General features: G+C 50.8%; 1 protein-coding gene across 1 annotated transcript in view; it reads left to right on the forward strand.

The window, feature by feature from the left end:
- The window catches only part of COL13A1 (collagen type XIII alpha 1 chain), a 145,621-nt gene extending 124,334 nt beyond the window's left edge, over window positions 1-21,287 (forward strand). Inside the window, exons 32-40 of the mRNA XM_057505377.1 lie at window positions 318-344; window positions 1,271-1,351; window positions 4,642-4,677; window positions 7,505-7,558; window positions 8,690-8,743; window positions 9,861-9,896; window positions 15,593-15,670; window positions 18,650-18,688; window positions 20,341-21,287. Coding sequence (XP_057361360.1) covers window positions 318-344; window positions 1,271-1,351; window positions 4,642-4,677; window positions 7,505-7,558; window positions 8,690-8,743; window positions 9,861-9,896; window positions 15,593-15,670; window positions 18,650-18,688; window positions 20,341-20,343 — 408 coding nt within the window. The 3' untranslated portion in view covers window positions 20,344-21,287. The remainder of the gene's footprint in view (window positions 1-317; window positions 345-1,270; window positions 1,352-4,641; window positions 4,678-7,504; window positions 7,559-8,689; window positions 8,744-9,860; window positions 9,897-15,592; window positions 15,671-18,649; window positions 18,689-20,340) is intronic.
- The last annotated feature ends 565 nt before the right edge of the window (window positions 21,288-21,852 follow it).

The raw sequence follows: 21,852 nt of genomic DNA on the forward strand, positions 1-21,852 counted from the left end.
CTAAGCACTTTGCGTATATTAATTTATTCAACTTTTGCTGTATTCCCTTTGAATCTTCCTGAGACTCTGGGTCAATTGAGGGGAGCATAGAAAGATTCTCTGTCAGTCCATGGCTGGGAAAGCTTGGCTCAGACCCCATCCTGGGGAGCCCCAAGCAATACCCCCCTTAGCATTCCCTTCTACCTCCCTTGGACAAGGACCCCAGCCCAAGTGTTGCGCCCCAAGCCCTTGCTCTTATTGTCCAACTTGTGCACAAGGTTTTTTTGACTTAACCAGAAATGCAGTTCTGAGGCACCTTGTTTTGATTCCAAATGCAGGGGCTCCAAGGCATTCCTGGACCAAAGGTAAGAAGAGATCACGTGACAGGTGTTAGGCAAGGGGACAGAATAGGGGTGTGTCGGTGGGGGCAGAAGAGGGACAGCGCTGCAGAGGTGGTTGGCCCAGCTGACCCCTTCCTTAAATGGAATCGTGTGACCTGTGGAGGGCGTCAGGAAAGAATTAAGTCCTACGATCCCCTTCACATTCATCTTTGATGCTAGACAGGCTTTGGATTTAGAATTCTCCCATCCATCAGTAGACTCTACAGAATGACAGGGTCTACTGTCATAGCAAATGATGAAGTCCTTTCCCCATGTAACCTGCCCCAGACTCATCCTGAAGGATAGGTGGGAGACAGAGAGCGACGTAATGTGGGGGGCCCTTCCCTGGGTCCAGGCCCACTAGACTCTGGCCTGAGGCTTTCTCAGTCTCCTCCGTCCAAAGCATTTCAAATGGATAAGAGGGGCTTGAGGCTCTGGCATGACAATGGCCCTGCCCTCCTGCCCTCCTGCCCTGACATTCTTCAGGGGACTACTGTGCAGTTTCTTCTCCCAGTTAGTTTGGGAGCCTTGGAGCCCCAGTGCTGGCATTTCAGACCCCTGTCAGCCAGTCTCCACAGAGTCCCAGTCTTCCTGTTATGCAGATGGTCACCTATGCCAAAGCCTGACCTGGATATGCCCTGTGGGTTCGTCTCCACTCCACCCACCCCTTCTTCCCTTTGGGTGCCTCAAAGTTACTGCAGGGACCCAGGGGACTCTAACTGAGGCGGAGCTCAGGGATCCATGAAGTCCCCAGCCTGCCACCCTGCGGCCAGCCACCTCCACCTTGTCCATCCTCTCTCCTCTACCTGCCCCACCTCCCACCATCACCCCCATTTCCAGGTCCCAGGATGCGAGAATGAGCTGTCTGGGACATGCCCTCATGTGACCTCCCCCATCTCCCTTTCCTGCAGGGGGAAGCAGGACTAGATGGACCGAAAGGAGAGAAGGGTGTCCAGGGAGAGAAGGGAGACCGAGGCCCTCTGGGATTACCCGTAAGTATCACAGGCCCCACAAGACTGTCGTAGGAGCTCAGCCAGGTGTTGTGATGAGGCCAGGGGTGGTGGGCGGGGCCCTGGGACCCTGGGAGAAGGCCTCTGGAAGGGAACACTGGAGGTTCTAAAGGTCCAAGCATTCCAGAGCATTCAGTGTGGTTTTCTCTCCCACCCAGGCAAGACCATAGATTCTAATTCTTTCACTGAGGGCCTCCTCAGGGCCAGACTCTGGCATAGGTGTGGGGGAAATGTGAAGCTGAGTAAGACAGGGCCTCCCACCCCAAGGAGCACCCAGCTGGAGCCAGAAGTGGTCTAAGAAGCAGCCTCAGGCCCTACTTCTGTATGACTTAGAGGCAATTAAAATCTGTCCTCCCAGGAGCCAAGCTTAGAGGACTTGGGAGTGATGGAAAAATAGAGGATTCCCCACCTCTTTCCTATTCTCTGAGTCCTTGCTCTCTGCCCTTAAGCACTGGCCATGCAGAAAAGCTTACAAAAAGCAGATTCTCTGGTCCCAACAGGCTGAGGCTGCTCAGATCTCAGTGCCCCAGGAACTCGGATCTCAGCCTACCCAGGGCTTAGAGGCCCCAGGTCAGGACAAGCAGCTGCTCAGAAGGCATCTGCATTTCCAGATGTGGGGCCTGGCCTGGGCAAATCCAGTGGGCTGATGGCCTCATCACCCCTTACCTGTGTCCAGGTGAGCGTACCCCACCAGCCATCCTGGAGCCCTGGGTTCCAGCCTCCATCACACCCCAGTGAGACTGGTGCTCCTTTGGGCTTATTTTTCAAGAGCTGGAAAGGGCTTTAGTGACCCAACTAATCATTTTCCTGATGGACCCAGAGAAAAAGTGAACCACTTGAGGTCCTACGTGAAGTTGGGGACTGGGCTGGGCTGAGCCAGAGGCAGCTTCACAGCTGTGCAAAGGGGCTCTTCCCAGTCCCTAGGGCTTTCCCCATCCTGAGCACAGTGCCAGTTTCCCACCCAGGGAGGCCATAAAGAACAGAGGAACAATGGGAAATACCCCAGGTGGGCAGAGTTTGAAGGTCTGATTAATGTAATCACAGCAACCAAGCAACGAGAGCAAAAGGTATGAGGACACCCTCATTTTGTGAATCAAGTGTAAGAATATTTAAAGGACTGATTCACCTAACAGACTATGGAAAATGGATGACATTTTCCCATATCTTAAGCTGTGTCCGGAAGGATTATGTTCTCCTTACAATTAATGAGCCTTCCTGCCCCCACTCAGCCATAAATCTCTCCTTGGCCATCTTAGTGAACATGGAGAATTCAATCAGGAGTTGAAATGCAAATGGCACAGAGACCAAACAGGTAATATAAACAAAGAAAGTGCGAACAGAAAGACAAAATATGTAATCTATCTTTAATTTTTTAGCTTTTGATAGAGACATGGGTACAAGAAATACTTCTGCTAGCTTATGGAAACAACAGAGCAAGCATATTCATAAACAGCAACGAAAATAATCTTCAGAGAAACAAGAGGGAATGGTGGGGACTGTGGTATGCTACAGACCGTGTGTCTCTTCTTAAAGAGAGTAGACCCTTCCCAGTTCAGTTGACTGCTGCCTTCGGGGAATGAGGGTCCAGTATTTCTGGATTTTCTAATTGTTCAAAGGAAGCTGGACATCTGGCATTTCATGTGAACTCTCCCCATTTTCTAACATTAAATCAAAATGATTCGTAATGCTGCAGACCATACAAATCTGTCAGTGATCCATATACGGCCTGCAAGCCTCAGCTTTTGCCCTCCGTTCCAGACCTGTCAAGATAACTCGGTATTAATGCTGCATAGACAAAGTTTGTGGATATTTAACTAAAGTTCTGTTTTTAGGCTTCACCTCAGTATTTTATTCCCATCTGGCAGCGTCCTATTTCTCCAGGTGTATCCTACTGAGTTACTCCTACTTGCCCTAGAGAAGTGGTTCTCAACGCTGACTGCACAATGGCATCCCCTAGAACTTTTCAAATATGCCATAACCCCAGCCTTGTTCTTGGAGACTCTGGATAAACTGAGCCCGGGTGGGACCCAGGCATCTCTACCGTTTCACATTATCCCCAGGGAAGTCTGATGCTGCAGCTGAGGTTGAGAACCACAGCTCTCTAGACTGTGAGTCAAGGTCATCACAGAATTACATGGTCCTAAAACTGAGAAGTGAGGCCCTGTAGGAACCTTCTACCCAACACCCTTTCCCCAGGAAGGAAGCAGCTCCCTGCCCTCTCTTTCCCTCCACCTGTAAAATCCTGAGGTCTAGGCTCATTCCTGTGGCTGAGTTGGAAGCAGTTTTCAAGAACTCAGTTTTCCTGGGCCAGCTTCCCCATGGCCTTCTTCCTGGTCTGCCCATTGAAATCATTGGATAATTTTCCTCCTGGTTCTCCTAGGGGGTGTCACAGGGGCAGCTTCACAGCCCCGCATGGAAGCAAGAGCTCCATTCCCACCACATGTATCACTGATACCGCATGGCAACCGGGTCTTAACAGCATCCCACCTACCAGCCAGTTTATACACAGGGGACACACAGCCTTAGACCTCTGTCCCAGTCAGCTGCCCCCAAAGCCTTTTCCTGTAAAAGAGCCCTTGTCTGGGCTAATATGAATGGTTGAGTTTGTGTTGAGCCTTACAAACTGTGACGTGCCAGAGAAATGTCAGGCATCCTTAGTGTTATCATTCAAGAGCAACTCCTCCCACTGGCTGAAGTATCAGTAGGCCAGCTTCTGCCGGGATTTCAAAGCCAGGGGTTAAACACGATACAGTGCTGACCCCTCAGGCTCCCCAGTGTGGCCTGTTCTCAACAGCTATGCACAGAGGCTGGGAAGGCCACTCCCCAGGGCTCTACCCTCCACACGGGCTTGTCTCTCCCCAGTGAGACTGGTCCTGGGGAGAATGCACTACTCTGGCTCCAGACACCTGTCCATGAATTCACTTGCTGTACCCTTTCCCCAGAGTTCTGCAACCCCTTGGGAGAGGGATTTCTGATAGGGAATAACAGGAGAGAGGGGGCACAGAGGATCAGAATGGCCATCTGCACTGACCTCTCCCAGCCTGCTCAGCAGTCAGCCACCGCACATTCAGTGTCTCCATGTTTTTGTTGGTTTCCATGTGAATACCACCACCTGTCCTCCCAAGCTTATCCCGCCCTCCGTTTTGTTTGATGACCAGCATTTATGTCTGTCCGGAGTCACTGCTTCACTCACCTCTTCCCTCCCCGGTCCCTTTTTCTCCCTCCCATTCCTCCCTTCTCCTTCTTTTGGTCAAACTGTTCCCTTCGTCCAGGGAGCTTCAGGTTTGGACGGCAGGCCTGGGCCACCGGTGAGTGTCACTTCTCCATTACCCTTCACCCCACCCCACCCCACCCCCAGCCTGTGACCCCTCTTGTCTGTCCTGCTGTGGCCCCATTTTCCCACTGAGGTATGCCTTACCTCACCACCGACAGCAGAAAGCTACCACAAGAAAGTGCTTATGCAGGCCTCTTGACCAAAGATGATGGCCTTTATCTGATTTCCCCTGGCCGCAGTATGCACCCAGGGTTCTCAAGTCTGAATTCCCAGACTTCTGGATGTGGGATGGGAGGCCAGTCTAGCAGCACAGTGTTCCTCAAGGAATGCCGAGCTCAGCCTGGAGCCCGCTCCTGAGGGTCCGCGCCCTCACTCCTCCCGCACACCCAACTGTGTCTGTGTCGTCTTCATGCTGTGAGCTCTGTCATCTCCTGTCTGCCCTCAAGGGCTTCCTAGTCCCGTACAGCCACCGTCTGGTTTGTATGAGGGTGGGGACCACACTGACAGGTGAGGGCAGGTGCGGGATTTGAGAGCACACAGGACCGTCCAGCTCAGCGTTCTGTAGGCATGTGACAACACTTCACTTCCTGTGGTGCCACAGCCATCCTGTAACCCAACAGAGCAATCCCCTCGTCACCATTTGTCCTGATTCCAGAAGACAGGCACCACCTACTCATGACTAGAAGCACGTGGCCCTTCTTGTGATAAACAGTCGAAGCATCAGGAGAAACATCCCTCCTTTCCACCTTCCAGTCCCCCTCCCAGAGCACCCCATGTGGTCTGCAGGGCAGTGACACTCCCAGCCAACACCCATCACCCTCCCATGGTATAGGGGTGACTGACCATCAGGGACCGGCAGGCTGGACTTCCCTGCCCAGGAGCCATAATGAGACTGTATGTGTGCCCAGCCCCTTCCAGCCAGCGAGTCCCAGCTCTGCCCTTGCAGGAAACTTTTGAGGCTACAGATGCATGGTCTGCCCAGAAGACGAGGTTCTAATGAGCTATCTGGAGGGACACTCAAGGGAAGACAAGAACTTGCAGGGTTTCATTTGTGGAAGGGGGACATCAAAACCCAACAGCAGCAGGCCTTCCTGGAGGCCTGGAGGTAGACCTCAGAACTGGTGCCACCAGTAGCCTAGAGCTGAGCAACCCCACTCAGAGCCTCATCCTGTTGCATGCCTGTTCTGTGCCCTCATAAAAAAGAGGAGGGACATGACTTGCCCAAGTTGACATCTTTTTAGGACTCCCCACCCTATGCAGTTATGGTCTTGACACTGTAGACTCTCACATATTCTAGGCATTACTACAGCTTAGCCCCTCCACCGCAGTCCCTCCCTTTCCATCCTCCTCACACCTAGCTCAACCTTCCCTGGAGGGTCAGGGCTAGGGCTGTCATCTGTGGCTGAAATCAGAAACTAAGACTTTCCTCTCAACTACTTATTCCATTCTTATTGGACAGACGGGAGCAGTACAAAGGCATATATTCTATCCACTTTGGGCCAAAGGTTTTATTTTCCTCATAGAATCAGTACCACAACCTTAAAGGAAAATTTTTACAGGGAGAATAATCCTGCCCTGCCGATACTAACACTTGTTGGGCACCTCCTAGGTGTCAGGCTCCGTGCCAAATGCATGACACGCATTCGTCTGTTTTAACCTGGCAGCAACCTGCAAGGCAGACACTCATGTTATCATCCCCATTTTATAGGTGGGAAACAAGAGCCCAGAGAGGCCAGGAAACTTATCCAATATTGCAGAGTTTGCAGGCATCAGGGCAGGACTTGAAGCTGGCTGGTGACTCCAGTGTGCTGTTCTGAACCGTGACCCTGTTCTGGCCTCTTTCATTTTTTGATGTCCTCGTGACAGACGCGCACAACTTTCAACTTTCCTTCTTCCCTCGGAGCTGCAGAAGGAGCACCAAGAACATCTTATTGCTCTTTTTGTTTTTTCACTTAAAGTAAATCAGCATTTCCCCACTCGCTCATGCCCTGCCTGTCACAGACAGCTGCACCCAGAGCACCCACAGGCCCAGCCGCATGTGCTCAAGTCCTCGTCTGAGCAGGAACATACACACTGAGGCAGAGCAACAGGAAGCTGTGAAACAGACTCCATCTCATTGGGCTGTAAATTGGGACCTGGGGAAGATGTTTAATTATGGCATCGCCAGCCCCATTCCGTCTCTAGGCAACACAGCTCCAATAGCTCCAGCTCTCCACTTCCCCAGCAGCCCGAGTCAGGAGTGCTCATGACCCACCTCCCTGCCAGGCCAGTGTGTGCAGACATCTGAAGCATTACTGATTCACACTCTCCAGTCCAGCCTTTTCCACAGGGTCGGGGAGTGGGGAACAGAAGGCCCCAGCCAGAGGCTGAAGGCCAGGGCCCACAGCGGGGGCGAGTGGGGTGGGCGGTGGCTGAATGACCCTCCCACGCCTGCCTCTCTGTGTGCATCTGCATTGGTCTCTGTAGCATGAAGACCCTCCTGCTGCATGTGGAGCTGCGACAGCAAAGGGGTGCCGGCCCCCACCCCCACCCCTGGGATGGCGTCAGCTCCCTCCCAAGCGCTTCCGGGAGCGAACTAAGCAACCTTTCTCCTACCGTTTTCAGCCTTGGCAAGCTTGGTTGTGCAGCAAAAGGGTTTCCTTCCTCAAATCTGGCTCAGAAGCGGGGAAAGGTGCTCTCTCCTGAGGCCCCCAGACCCAAACAGGAACGCGCCCCAGTCGAATGACTGCCCTGAACGAGCCTGGCCTCGCCAACCCTGAAAACTGGGCCTCTGGACCTTGCTCGTCTCCAGGCACCAGGTGGTGCTCCCAGGGCTCCCTCAGCCCCAGGACCCTCACCTCTGCTTTCTTGCACCTCCCCAGGGCACTCCGGGACCAACTGGAGTTCCAGGCCCGGCGGGACCCAAGGGCGAGAGGGTGAGTGCTCCGTGAGCCAGGGGCCTGGGCACCCAGGAGGAGGGCTGGCTGCCCCCCAGCCCAGGCTGTCCGCCCCTGCAGTCTCAGCCCCCACTCACTCACCTAGGCCCAGCCAACGCCTCCATCCATGTCTTCGCCTGATCTTCACAGCAGCCCACGGGGGGGGCTGGGCAGGAAGGGAGCGCTCATTTTATAGCCAGGAGTGGACAGAGATGGAGAACTCCCTCCACTCAGCTTCTGGCCACCTGGTGTCAGTCACTGGCTGTCTGGCAAGGACCCAGGGACTGTAGGGACCAGACATGCCTAAACTTTGTAATGAATTAGGGAGACAGCAGGCAACAGAGTACAGGGTGGTGGTAGAAAATTCTGGACGACATCAAGGAGTCAGGAGGGCAGGGTGTTAGTCCACCTCCCAAGGCCACTGTGCTCCCAGCTCCAGTGGCGTGGAGTGGGCATGTGGGAGGTCAGGGGCAGGGCTTGGCTCAGTGGAGGAGGAGAGCTGTGTGTCTTCTCCGTATCCACTCCTCCCAGGCCCGCCCCCACGCTTTCAGTGGGTGGGAGCACTGCAGGGCCCGCGTGGGCACTGGACCTCTGCATGTCTGCAGCTCTCCCCGTCTTGCTATCCACCCACCTTGCTGAGTCTGCCCTAGAGGGTGCTCTGTCCTACTCACAGCTGAGGGTGAGGAGAAAGGAGAGCTGAAGAGGGACATAGGCTCCCCTGAAACCACCAGCCACTTTGGGAAACCAGGGTGGCTGCTCTGAGGGGTGACCCTTGTGGCTTCAAAGGAGAAATCAAAGCTCTCTTTCTCTTCTCTTTCTCTGTTCCCTGCCTTGCCTCTATATGCCCACCTCCTCCTTTTTCTCCTCCCATGCTTCTGCCTCAGGTCAGCCAGTAGCCCCAGGACACTGCCCAGTCCTCCTGGAGGGCCCTGGGGGACAGACTCTGCAGGGGAGGGTGAGAGGGCAGAGTCCACGCCAGTCCCCCCACCCTTCACTCAGCTCTGGCTCCCTGGAGGGCTCTTTCAGGGGGGCTGGAGAGGTTTCCTGGGCTTCAGAAGAAAACAGAAAACAGTGGATGGAAGGCTGCTGCCACCTCAGGGAGGGCTCATGGGTGTCTCTCTTCCGTTTCAGGGCAGCAAAGGTGACCCTGGGGTGACAGGACCAACGGGAGCAGCTGGGCTTCCTGTAAGTCTCGTGGGGTTGGGGGTTTTCCACCAAACCCTGTCCCCCAGTAGAAGCACTGTCAAAACAATACCCAGAGCCTGGAGCAAAAAATGTGGAGCCAAATGAGAATTCTCATTTCTGTGACAGAGGAAGCTGCCAACAGCCAGTGGTCAATGGGCCAAAAGTTTCCCGCTGGGCACTGCTCCAGGCCAACTCGGGACACCTGGCCCCTGTTAGGGACCCAGTCCTCAGCCGTGTGGACCTCCTGACAGGATGCAGCAAATACAGATGAGACTCTTCCACTGCAAGCCTCTGTGCTCAGTGCAACAGGGGTCTCACCGATGAATGCGCCAGGGCCCCTACCCTCAAGGCAGGGTGGGATCAAATCCAGGTCACCCTCATACAAAAAGGATGCTTCATGAGAGACACACCTTTCCCATGGGACTGGCTTTCCAGTTGCCGCAGATTTCCCCATTGAGTCGTTATTAAAGTTGATTGCCTAAGAGAGCCGGGACTTCTGTTCCCCACCCACTTAAAGGATATACATCTGTTCCCCAGTTCCATGCTTGGCTGCCCAGACGGCTTTGCTCTGGCTAAGCAGGCCACTGCGGACAGTCTCTGCCTGTTGCTCGTTCCCCTGGCTGAAGACACCAAGAGCAGCTTGCACCTTGACAGAAGCATTGAGGATCTTTGAAGTCATTTTCTAGCAAGAGCCTGGCAGGAGAGCCACACGAACACCTCCTCTGCCAGGAGGGTTCTCTTCGCCTAGACCATGTTCCTCAGCAGCCGCCACCCCTCAGTGTAGCAGTCTAGATGAACATGGTCACTGGCCTGCAGTGAGGGCTCCCACCGGAAGCCCTCTTGTTTCTGGGGTCTGCAGCCATTGCTCTGCTGTTTCTGGTGCCTCCATAGCCCGTCAGCCGGGGCCCAGAACTGTGTTCTTGGCTCTGCCTGCAACTCTTTGTCTCTGGTCAAGTTCCTTGATCCCCTTTGTCCTCCTTCTGTAAAATGGGGATAATTAAACCTGTCTCCGATGAATTAGGCATCTGTGAAGAGCTTTACGAGCCTGGAAGGAAGGACTGTATGGCTGTCCTGTGTTTTCTCAGTAACGTGTCTTCATTTCTCTGATTTATTGCAGGGTTTACATGGACCACCTGGGGACAAAGGAAACCGGGTGAGTCTGAGCCCTCGCACTTTGGCCCTGGTTACTAATGTCTTCCTGATGTGGTGGAATGATCAACTGGGGGTTCCTGACCCAACACTGCAAATACAGTTTTTTCCTGATAAATCAACCTAAATCAAAAGGCTTTATAGTGAGGGGCTTAATCTGCAGCACTGCAGGGAGCCTGGGGCCTAATCCTGAAATTGAAACATGTATTTATTTCTCCACACAAGAAGGGGAGGCAGCATCCCTTGGTAGCCATCAGATTAGCATCTCCGTCTAGTACCCGGAGTCACGTGCCAGCTCTCCCTGTGGTGCCCTGATAATGGGCCCCTAAATGATATTTTTAGATTCATCTTGCCCAGTCCTAGCCTTCTGAAACTTTTTTGTCAGGCATCCCATGCCAGGGGTGAGAAAGAAAATAAATTCAAATTCCAAAACTAAGCAGACAGTTGTTGTAAACAGCTGACCTTTTAAAAAAAATACCGCAGCCATTATTTCTCTTGGTAATGCCTCTTGCCTTCACTTTGGTTCCTGCCACCTGCACCCAGACACAGTATGTGATGGTCATCGTGTGTCCATGGCACCCACAGCCATGGGAGAGTATAGGACACATGATACTTTGGGGCCCAGGAGAGACCCTTTAACTGACCAAGAGAGAACCTTTGGGGTCCTTTCTAGAATGTCTCATCAGCTGCTTTATCACAGTGGTTCTCAGAGTATGACACCCCTAGAGGCCCAGGAGTGTCTTCTAGTGAGTCATAATGTCCAAGAATTCTAGAGGCAGAAGAGACGGAATGGGAAGAGCAGATGGAAGAAGCAGGACCCAGAAAGATGATGAAATACACCGAGTTCACACAGTTAGAAGCAGAGTAGGTGGCTTCTAGAAGCCCAGTCTTCCTGCTAATCTTTAAACACTGATAACCAGGTTCATGAGTAGAAAGTGCCAGAATCTGTATGCTTATATCTGTCACAGATTCCAGTTTCTTCAATATAAGATGTATTTATTGAGCACTTGTATGTCTGCATTCTCCTTTCTGGCAGCTGGTCAAAAGCAGCTCACTCCATCCCATATAAACAGGAGGGAGCAGGCAGAACTACCCCTACAGGATTGTCTGTAGGAAGACCAGGTCTAGAAACCCCTGGAATAAACAGACCTGCTTCCAGAACTGTGCCAGACTTTTAAGGCAGCCTGGGAAGCCCGCCTTCATTTCTGTGGCATCAGAGAATTTAGGCCACTAAAAAATTGATCATTCCACCTCTAGTTAGCATACTAACCTCCTTTCTAATTTATTTCAAGAGTGTTCTGGTTTCCCTTATTACATTCAATTAATAATTTCTGAACTTATTTCTTAAGACCTTTTCAGTTGGTTTGAGGCCCTGAGCCCCTTGAAGGCTACATACCAGTCCTTCCCATGGTGGTGATTACGTGGCTCTAGAGGTGGGGGCAGGGCAGGCACACGCCCTTATCACAGACAGAGGGGTGGTGGGGAGCTGGAAGCCCCACTGTGTGAGGGACCAAGGCTGTTGAATGAGCAGTAAGGCCCCAGGAATCAGTGGGAATATTTCTTCTCCATGTCCCTTTTCTAAGATTTTATACACTTTCCCCTATTCCCTATATAAATTAGCAGTATGTCACTTAAGAGAAGTCAAGTCCAATGAGTAGTCAAGTTCCATGAACCTCTTTTGAGTATACCAGGACTTACTCCAAAGAGGGGATTTCTGAATCAAGGAGCAGCTTGTTTTCTTCATTCAAGAGATTTGACTCTCAGAATGCCAGAATGTCCTGGAAGAGGCTCCCCTACATCTTACCTCCTCTTTGAGACCTCTATATATCACCAGCTCTAACAGGATTTTGACAGGGAGGTGTGAGGGCTTAGTAATAAACCTCCGAAACCAAGAAAGTTCCAAGCAGTGTCAGCGCTTTGCCCTGGACAGTTTTTCTGATGCCCGGAAGCTTACTTTAGTCACAGTAAAAGACCAAAAGGGCTTAGATGACATTCTAGTGAGAAACTTTGGAGAGTAAAGCTAGAGATGATGTTCAAACTCACTTCACACCCCTCCACCCCACCGGGTATGAGAGGGTGGCTGCCTGTAGGGCAGCTCCCAAACTTTGCCACACGTCATTTGACCCCATCAAGAGGCTCCAGGGGGTTCTCCACAAGCCTGTTGCTCTATCTTACAGTGAACCGAGGTACAATCTTGAAACGATGCTTCTCCATGACCTGTCAGGGGATGGTCTTGGAGCCTCTTTCCTGTTCATGGAAGGAGGAAGGTCCTCAGAGTGATGGGCAAAGGCCAGAGTTCAAACAGGCAGTTTTCTAAGGGACTTACTTGCCAGTGGAAAGAATGATCCATCCCTTGTCACTGGGGCACTCTTCTTGTCCCTCAATAGCTTTGTGGATTTGGCCCAGGAACCAATTTTCAGATGAAAAAGTCTGTCAAAGGATAAAAGGGACTGTGAATCTGGCAATTTAGGCACCAGGGAAAGCAGTATCTATGGTGGAGCTTTCTGCAAGCCCACCAGCTGGAAGGTCTGAGTGCATGCAGTGAGGGCACTGTCACCCCCAAGATGCGCCCTCTGGGGTACATGCATGTGAGAGTGTGTGCATGCATGCATGTGTGTATGTGTCTTGCTTCCCCAGGTCACCCTGTCTCCTCGCTGCTCCTTCCTCTCCCCTCTCCTTTGGCCTGGGCCTGCCTCTTCCTTCCTTTACTCCTTCAATATTTCTACGCCTAGGTATGTGCACCCTATTATAATAGCCCTGTATCCCTCATCCTTTCTCTTCTGCTCCCCCAGCTCCAATTCCTCTAAAATCAATTTTTATACATTTACATATTTTTTAAAGAAACCTCTGCTACTTGACTTCTATTTGCCCCTTTCCCCATTAGAATTCCTAGCTAGCATTCCCTCTTTGCCAGGGCCTCCGCCCTGTTGCTCTTGGGATAGGGGGCAGGGAGGATGTAGGTAAAGCTACTACTCTAATAATCTTCAAAGAACACCAATCAAAAGCCATTTCCAATGCCCTTAGAACATGATGTCCCAGAGTGCAAGTTTCTCATCCTGAAAATCAGGACCACAGCCTACCCTCTGTTACCGTTAGGCAAGTCATCTGAGGCCTGGAAGCCCCTACTCTGGGAGCTTTGCCCACCCCCTGAACCAAGGAAATTGTGCTTACACTGGCCTGACCCAAGGAGAATGAGAGACCACACTTCTGAGAAAGTTTTCCATGGGTTTGCCGTGATTGGTGGGTGCATCTTAGAGCCAAAGCAATCACACCTGGTATGCATATTCATGTTTCCTCTTAAGCACATACCACCTAGAGAACTCACTTAGAACAATGCATTAGCAATTACAGGGAGCATCTGGAATCATGAAGTTTGAGTAACTCCCAATCCAGGGAAACATCAAAAAAAATCTTACTCTTGGCCTCCTGTAATGAATGCTGCAGCCTTTGGCTGAGGGAACAAGTGACACAAGGCCAGTCCTCTGGTGGCAGCCCCGGCTGCTATAGTGGCCAACAAGAAATAAACATCACTCTAGTTATCATTCCAAAGCAACTTTGATTTACTGCGCAGTGCATGTACTGTAGCCAGTGGTGAACATTTAGTGTGCACAGACCTCACCACAAAGTTCTGAGGCAGGTGCTATTATCCGTATTTTACAGATGAAGAAACTCAGAGAGGCTCAGAGAGGTTAAGAAACTTCCCCAAGTCACACTGCTGATAATAGGCAGAACCCTCTCAGGCCCAGAGCCTTTGCTCCGATCAGCATGCTGCCCACCTCCCAGGCGCTGTCATCCTGGGTAACACCATGGAAGTCCCCAGGCATTAGACTACCGGCCTGTAGAGAAGAGTACCCAGGCAGATTCGCCTCTTTATGAACCCGACATATGAAAACCCAAACTCAAATTCATTATGAAGAATTCCCCACAGCCGTTCTTTAAATGGAGATCCTGACATGTACAAAATAGAGTTCAATTTAGAAAGACTATGTTTTTCAGAAATAAATGAATTCCTTGAACCAACTTGTCCTATACAAATAACTGCTTATGACTTCAGACCAGGACGGACCAGAGACACAGGTAGAATGGGAGGACCCAACTGAGAACCAGGGGCCACCCACGATCCCAGACACACACATACAAGCACACACTTGTATACACATGCACAAGCACATAGTCATACACTCCTACATGCACATGCACAATCATGTACATGCACACATTCATGCATGCCACTTTCACACACACATACCCCAGGGCGCTAAACAAAATCACTTTGCCTCCTAATAGAATATCAAAAGGATGAAAACCAGTTGGGACAAAAGTTGTCAGCGAAAAGCCTTTCAAAACTGGACCCGCAAAGAGAAGGAAGTGGGGCCCCCTGTTCATTACAGACCTACTCTGGGCCCAGTATTAGCAATACCGGCTGCCAGTATCTTCCATCTGCATTTCCACAGGCTCTGAGCCCTACTGCTCCCTGCCCCCAGGACTCCATTTCCTCTCTGCCCCTCCCCACCTGCCTTAGTGAAACTCTCCGGTTCCTAGAGGGTTTGGGATAGATACTGACCCCAAATCCTCTTGGGGAGAATATCCTGAGAGAAGCTCTTTTCCCCTCTTTAAATTTTTTTCTTTCTCTGTCTCTAACCTTAACTCAAGAATGATCCTAAAGTGTTGATGTTATTTTTTTTCTCTTGGACTAAACCATTATTTACAGGGGGAGAGGGGGAAGAAAGGCTCTAGAGGGCCTAAAGGGGATAAGGGAGACCAAGGAGCGCCTGGATTAGATGCCCCCTGTCCATTGGTATGTTTTCATTTATCACTTGCATTGTTCTGGTTTTTTCCTTGAGGTTTGCAAGTTGGAAACGAAGAAGGCAAATAAGCTGACAGCCAAATGACTACACTGATGCTACCAAAATCTGTTCACATGGCCGGTGAAATTCGCCTGCTGGTGGTTTTGCCCTCCAACCACAGCTGCAAGTAATTCTGGCTAAATCCCTTTCCTTTGAAGATGCAGAACAATTGATGAGTGGAAATGGAGAAGACATGAGAAAGGATAGCTTTGGAAGCCAGTGTAGCATTTGTGAGCCATGCATTTGCCTTCTTTGTTTTGTGGCCACCTCTGTGGCCAGCAGTTCAAGCTGTTGGAATCCTTACTTGGTCAGGATGCAGGACACTCAGGTTAGCACCTCCTGAGGGTCACATAGGCCCAAAACTGGGCAGCACAAGGCCAGAAAAGGGGCTCTTAATATACAGCCTCCTAACACCCACCAGCCATCCAGCTAAAACGTATAAAACTGCAGGCCCAAATCGGTAGACAGACGCCCCAAGAAGCCTTCCCAAACAAGCCAATAAGGATTGCTGTGTGGCACATCAGCCGCGCTTCTCAAGTGCCTTCACAATCCATCTGAAGGTTCTGAAAATGATGCTGCCTTGAAGCTGAAGTTCCCCTGTGTTTACTCTAGCTGGGTCTTTAAATGGAGAGGTTGGCTGTACATGTTCCAAAGCTCAACTCTCTCAGAGAGTTGTACCAAATAAAGTGCAAAGGGTGAATTTGGGATGTGAGCGTCATCTGGGATTTAGGCCCTACCTGTAGATGCCTCAGGGTCCTGCATCCTGGCCAGGGTAAGACTGGGCCTCTCCACTCCACAGTTGGAGCTGGCCAGCCTTGACCTAAATAATCATCGTGGTTGGTTTTGTGAACAGGGACACCGAGGTTTTAAAGGAGAGAAAGGGGAGCCGGGGTTACCAGGGCTGGACGGACTGGATGCCCCGTGCCCATTGGTATGGCATCACCCTCCCTTGCCTGCATGGCCGATTTGGGCTTCCCCACATGTGCGGTTCCTGCCTGCATGCCTGTCTAGCCACCCTCTGCTCCTGCTCCCTCCATCCAAGCTCCACTTCCTGCCTCTTCTCTCTGTAGACACCAAGGGCTGCCCTGCCCTGGCTGGTCCTCAGGGGCTCCTGCCAAGTCCCCCTCAAGCATGCAGAGTTCATGGGGTGTTTCCTGGGCTTCCTTTTGCAGCTGTTTCAAAAGCACACCACCTCAGTGCGAACCCCCCACACCCCATCCTGAAACCAGCTTTATCTGCATCTGAGCCTCCTTTCAGAACTGCTTCTCAGAAAATCTGCCTCCAGAAAAAAAAAGTGGATTCTCTGGACAGATTTTTAGCACCTGAGCCTTCTCTTCTTTCCCACACATCAGTTAGTTCCATAAGCATTGGCTGAGCACCCAGCAGAGCATTGGAATGAGATGCCTGGGCTGGCCCCACATCCCTTCCCAGCACCATCTCATGGTTTGGCAGGGGACAGATGGCATGTTTACAAACATGAGGTAGACTGAAAAGGCCCAGAACCGAGACAGAGGAGAGGGCTGCCCTGCTGTTTCTTGTAGACTCGGTCTAGGTTGCTGCCCTGGTGACACCACCAGAGCTAGGTGATGGTCCAGGGTCAGGATTTTAGATCCTAGAGGGTTTGTCCTTTGTGCTTAAATCCCAGAAGACACTCTAAGACCCCTTCCCCCTTGGTTTCCATTTCTCTCACCTTCAGATAGTTCACTAACCAAAAGTCTGGAAGAGAATGGAAAGGCTAAGAATGTTAGCCAAGGAAGAAGGGAGGAGACGGGAAGGCATGGAGGGAGAGGAGAGACTTGGAGGACCCCAAGCATGTCCCAGCCTAAAGGGCCACAGGTCTGTTCCCACCAGGCCCTGGGAGATTCCAGCCTCCACAGCGATCCTTTCAACTTACTGAAAGGGGAGCAAAGACGCCACTTCCTTCCAAGGCATTTGGCTCAAAAGCTTCCTGATCTCTTCAGTTTCCTTAAGTTTGAAGTTCATGAAGCTATTTTCATACAAGTAATAGCCAGATGAGAATTGGCTATTACTTTGGCCCCACATCCCTATCCCTGTGGGGGATTGGCCCCCCACATCCCTATCCCTGTGGTCACACAGGAATTATCTTTGAACAGAAAAGAAAAAGAAGAAAATACACTGAGTGACCTTGAGAGGGGGCCATAGAGCCCCTTGAAGGGACTTTTTAGGACTAGCACATGCAACAAAAGGAGAGCGTGCATGCTTCCTGTCCCCCACTGCTAGCACCCTTGCTCACCACCCCTGCGGCTCCTCTGGGCCAGCCTGTTGAGCCCTGAGCCTGCAGCATGCGGAGGCACGCCCTCGATGCAGAATTCCACAGTCCCTCCACTAATCGTCAGCCAGGCCTGCCCTCTACCTCATTCCTTCCACAGCCTGAGCACTTTGAGTTCTGTTGGCCACAGCCTAGCCGCCCTGCAACTCTGTCACACATCACCACTCTCCTCTGCCTGCCCTGCCCTCCTCTGTCCCGCCGCCACCATCCACGTGCCAATGGGAATGCCGCTGTGGCCTGCGGAGGCTCCTCTCCCCTCCTGAGTCCATGTGAAGTGCCACACCACGGGGGGCTGGGGAAGGGGGCGGAAAGTCTTCGTGAAGCCCTGAAATGTACCACCTCCACCCACCCACAGACCCTCCCCAACCCAGAGGGGACAACAAAGGTCATCTTTATCTGACCCTTAATGCAAAGTGGCATTTTCTCCAGTAACATCCCATAACCATACGTCATTCGTCCATTAATTTTGCTGTGGAAGTGTACACACCTTCCCTTTCTTGTTTCTCGTTGTTGTTGTTTTTCCTGTCTTCTGCACTGTTACCGTGCATGTGGGGGGAGGGGGAGCTATTGATCATGATTTTTAGAACAAGATAACATTTCTTCAGCCAACTGTGGCAGGCTGGCTGCCTGCTGCATGCCAGGTGAGAGGTTTAGGCACCCGTGAGGGGTGGGTGAAATTGGTCCAGGACACAGAAGGCTCCCATCAAACCTCCTCAGGGCTGACTGCTTGCTCCAGCCCCCTGAAACCCTGGGTCCATCCTTTCTCTGCCCTGGAGCCTGGCAATCTAGAATCTGGGCTGCAGTTATAGTAGACTGGACTGAGAGCCCGTTCTTTGCCCTGGTTCAGCCTCCCCCTCCCCACCTTGTCTCTCAAAGATTCCTAGATTTCCATGGGGTGTGCCTGATATGCCAAGACATCAGGGCCCACTAGCAAAGGGGACACATAGCACACAGTTGATTCCCATCCTGCCGCTGCATCTGACCCCCAGATTCCCAGCAATGGCTAAGGCTGTGCCAGAAGCCCTTGTGGCCTGGCTGAAGGCACCTCAGGACCCTCTGAAATAGCCATGAGGTTGCCCATCCCTTTGCGTCCCCTCCTCTACCTTGTTGATCATCAGAAGGGAACTGCCTAGGTGTCTTCTTCCTCTGGTAATGAAGAGAGGACAATGAGAGAACTGAAGAACTGGGGGCACCTTGGTGGTCACTTCATACAGTCACACCTTCCCTAGGTTTTCACAGAAGAGGAAACTTAGGCCACCATGCCCTGGTGACTTCCCTGAGAGCCCCAGCACCCAGTGCAGCTACAGCAGACACCAGCAGGTCTTTAGGCTATTCTCCCCAGGGCACAGGGCACTCGGGTGGCCCTGCTTGCTGACCCACAGACTAGGATAGCTCCTCATGGCCTTGTACTGGAACTACAGGTGACCCTCACCGATGGAGTCCCTCCCTCTTCAGAGGCTAGGCCCTGGGGTAGATTATAAAAGATACAGACAATAGCAGGTGGGTGGCACCCTGATCAGCTGCCACGAAGTTTGTGGCCCTTACTCCCCCTGTCCTGCCTGCTTGGTGAGTCTGCCTGTCCCGAGAGTCTGACCTGCCTGCCTGCCTTCCTCACTGCAGGGCGAAGACGGCTTACCAGTCCAGGGCTGCTGGAACAAGGTAAGGCTGCCCAGGGGCTTGCAGTGCCTCCGGGGCATAGGTGTACTTGGGGCTCCATTTTCAACAGTGTGATAAAGCGTGCACATTTCCATTCTGGGCCTTTATGCAGATCAGGCAGCAAGACATGGGTCAAAGAAAGGAACAATCCCAAAGGCAGGGTGCCCGTTCAACCCCGCCCACACTGCCCGCACTTGGAGAACTTTTAAAAATGCTTTTTAAGGCATCAGTAAACCCCAGTATGGAATTTCCATGTAGCCACACAGATGACATCCTTTTTTGCTTTGTGTGGTTAATTTGTATAGTACCTTTCCTCCAAAGAGTTCTAGACCATATTTTAAAATCAGTTATCATTAGCTTATCCCATAAGTGTTCCTATGAGGTCATTTAAGCATATGATGACATTTATGCAGATGTAGGGAATCTACATTGTTCAAAATATAAACTCACATGGCTTCCCTGTCCTCAAAGAGACCGGCCACTCACCACTCTACCCACCCCCCTTGAATTTACACTGTCAGAGCTTCATGCTTCCACACATGAGATTGCAGCCCAACCTCTCTTAGGTTCCCAGAATTCCTACCAACAGTGAGTTTTCATTTGTTCAGGTGGCATTTGCCATCATTAAAGCCATCTGACAACACATGACTTTGCCCTTGCACACAATCCCCCTGCTCAGCCACGGCCCCAAAGCACAGGGCTTCCCAGCCTGACCAGGGCCATCCGTTTTTTTAATCAGGAAGCCCAACTTGGCCCCCAGCAAAGGTAGCAGCTGCCATGCTGTCCCCCAACCCACAGCTTCCCTCCACCTTGCCTCCTCTCGAAGACCTCTCACATTCCTCACTGCATGCTCTTAAGTATTGGCTTGTCCTCATAAAAGCTGGAGACCCCAACCAAGGGTTTGTACTTAGCTGTACAGTCCTGTCCCAGTGGCAACAGAGTCGTACTTACAATGAGATGAATAGCTCCTCTATGCTGAACGCCCAGAATCTCATTAGTTCCTGGCATTGGGTAAAAGAAGTGAGACTGCCAAGACCCTAGGCCCACGGTGGGGCGCTCACATGCCCAGGTACCTGAAGCACCCCCTAACCAGAGAAAGGAAAAGCTCAGACCTCAAGGGACATGCCTCCCCAGGAATCTGTCCCTCCAGCTGTGCCTTGTCCTCTTGGCAAGTTCCTCTGGGCCTAGTTAAGGCTCCACAGAAGCTTTAAAGTGAGAGGTGTGTCAAATGAAACCCCTTCCCCAAGAAAAATATTTTCTTCTTCGAGATTGTTGCTAATAGTTAGGAGGTGGAAACGGTTCTTAGCAGGGGAAGAATGGCCACTATCAAGACCTACAGTGTCTTGGAAAAGCAGCTAGAGACCTTGTGTCTGTTGGTTCACACCACAAATGCAGTTTGGGAGGATGTGGTAATTCCACAGCCAGGCCTCCAAAGGCAGCACAGAGAGCAAGTGCCCTCTAGTGGCCAGGAGGGGGAGTGACTGGAAGGCAAAAGTGGGTTCCCACCCTCAGCACGAGGGTCTTTGACCTGGGGCGTTCATAGTTTCCCCAGTTCCCTTGTCCCAAGCTCCCATCCAACCCAGGAGGTCTACCTCCTCTCCCACAGACCCCCTGACATTAATTCTATGTTGTTTTTGTTTGTTTTTGCTTTGCAGTGATGCCTCTAACCTGGATTGGCCTGTGTGTGTGTTTGTACATAGAATATTTATTTTTATACAGTTTTCAGTTTTTGAAAACATCAGAAGTATGATGCATCTTACAGATTATTAAAAAAAGGAAAAATCTGCATATTTTGTACAGAAAATACCAACCTCTTCCCTTTTGTTTACAAGATGTTTTGTGTAAGTCTATGACTCTAATACACTTTTTGTTTGTGAGTACGGTCATATGTTTGCATGATATTTGTGCACATTTATTAAGTATTGAAGCTTAATAAATTATTGTGTCTGGTGCCAAAGGGGGCCAACCAGTACTGAGGTGCTGGCTAGCTTATGTGTGAATTCACAGAAACATGGAGCTCCGTAGTGTTTGCCAAGCTAGGTGTGTCTAAGAATATTTTAAACTCTTATGGATTTTCATTATTAAAAAAATGAAACATGGCAGTTCATGATCCTGATGAATCGTTATATTAAATACATTCTTTCTTGTGAAAGCAGGAAGTCTCAGAAGAAACAGGGGTCCTCAGAAGTACAGTGTAATGGTTTGAAATGTTAAGCCCAACAGAGGGAGGAAGGACTCTATTAAGCAGTCTGTTGTAATATATCCCAGGTTTATTGCAGTGTCATTTGAGCATTTAAGGTTCAGTTTTGCTGAACCGCCCCCTAGGGGCTCCCAGGGTTACAAAAGACTGGCTATTTGCTACTGCGTGTTTTTTTGTGTGTGTTTTTTTTGGTGGTGGTTGTGGTTTTTGAGGTGTTTTTCCTTTTGAGCTGCAGCCACTAATAATAGCTATTGCTGATAAAGATCTGCAAGGTCCGCTGCTCACAACTAGAAGGCGACAAGTTTGCCTCATTGCCATTCCACTCTAGCAAGGAACACTCAGAAAACACCAATCTGGGCCAGACCTGCACCCTGAAGTTGTGTTTAGTTTTTAATAAACAGAGTTTTGTAGAGCTCTATTCACAGTGCACCGCTTAGTAAAAATCTCAAGAAACCTACTTTCCAAACTAGGTAGGTAGTATGTCTGGTGTAGCATACAAGTTTATGGTTACATGTTTTACAGCATAAATTGGTGCTTCTAAAGGGCTTGAAAATAACAAAGTCCTTGGGTAGTTCATACACACACCCCCACTTTATTTACATTTTAATTTTTCTTAATATATCCTTCCCTCATAGACGGTACAATGACCAACTCAGACTCTGTCCACACCATCACACAAACTCTAAATCAGTGGGCTTCACATCCACGAGAGCCCTGCCACACTGTGTTTATGGAACCACATGCTTTCCAGGACGGAGAGCCATCATTCTTACTCTACCTGTTCCCTCCACTAGTTTAGAAACCAAACAACTTTCTCCTCTGAGTCTTGGCTTCCTCATTTGAAGAGTGAAGCAGCTAACCTAGAACCGATCTCTCTGGTCATCTAATTAATGGAGCTCATCTGTCCCCTCCCCATATGGCAGAAGCATGAGCCACTCAAGACCAAGCCACCAGCTTTTTCTACTGA

The sequence above is a fragment of the Manis pentadactyla genome, chromosome 8 (assembly GCF_030020395.1).
Source record: "Manis pentadactyla isolate mManPen7 chromosome 8, mManPen7.hap1, whole genome shotgun sequence".
NCBI classification, from domain to species: Eukaryota; Metazoa; Chordata; class Mammalia; order Pholidota; family Manidae; genus Manis; species Manis pentadactyla.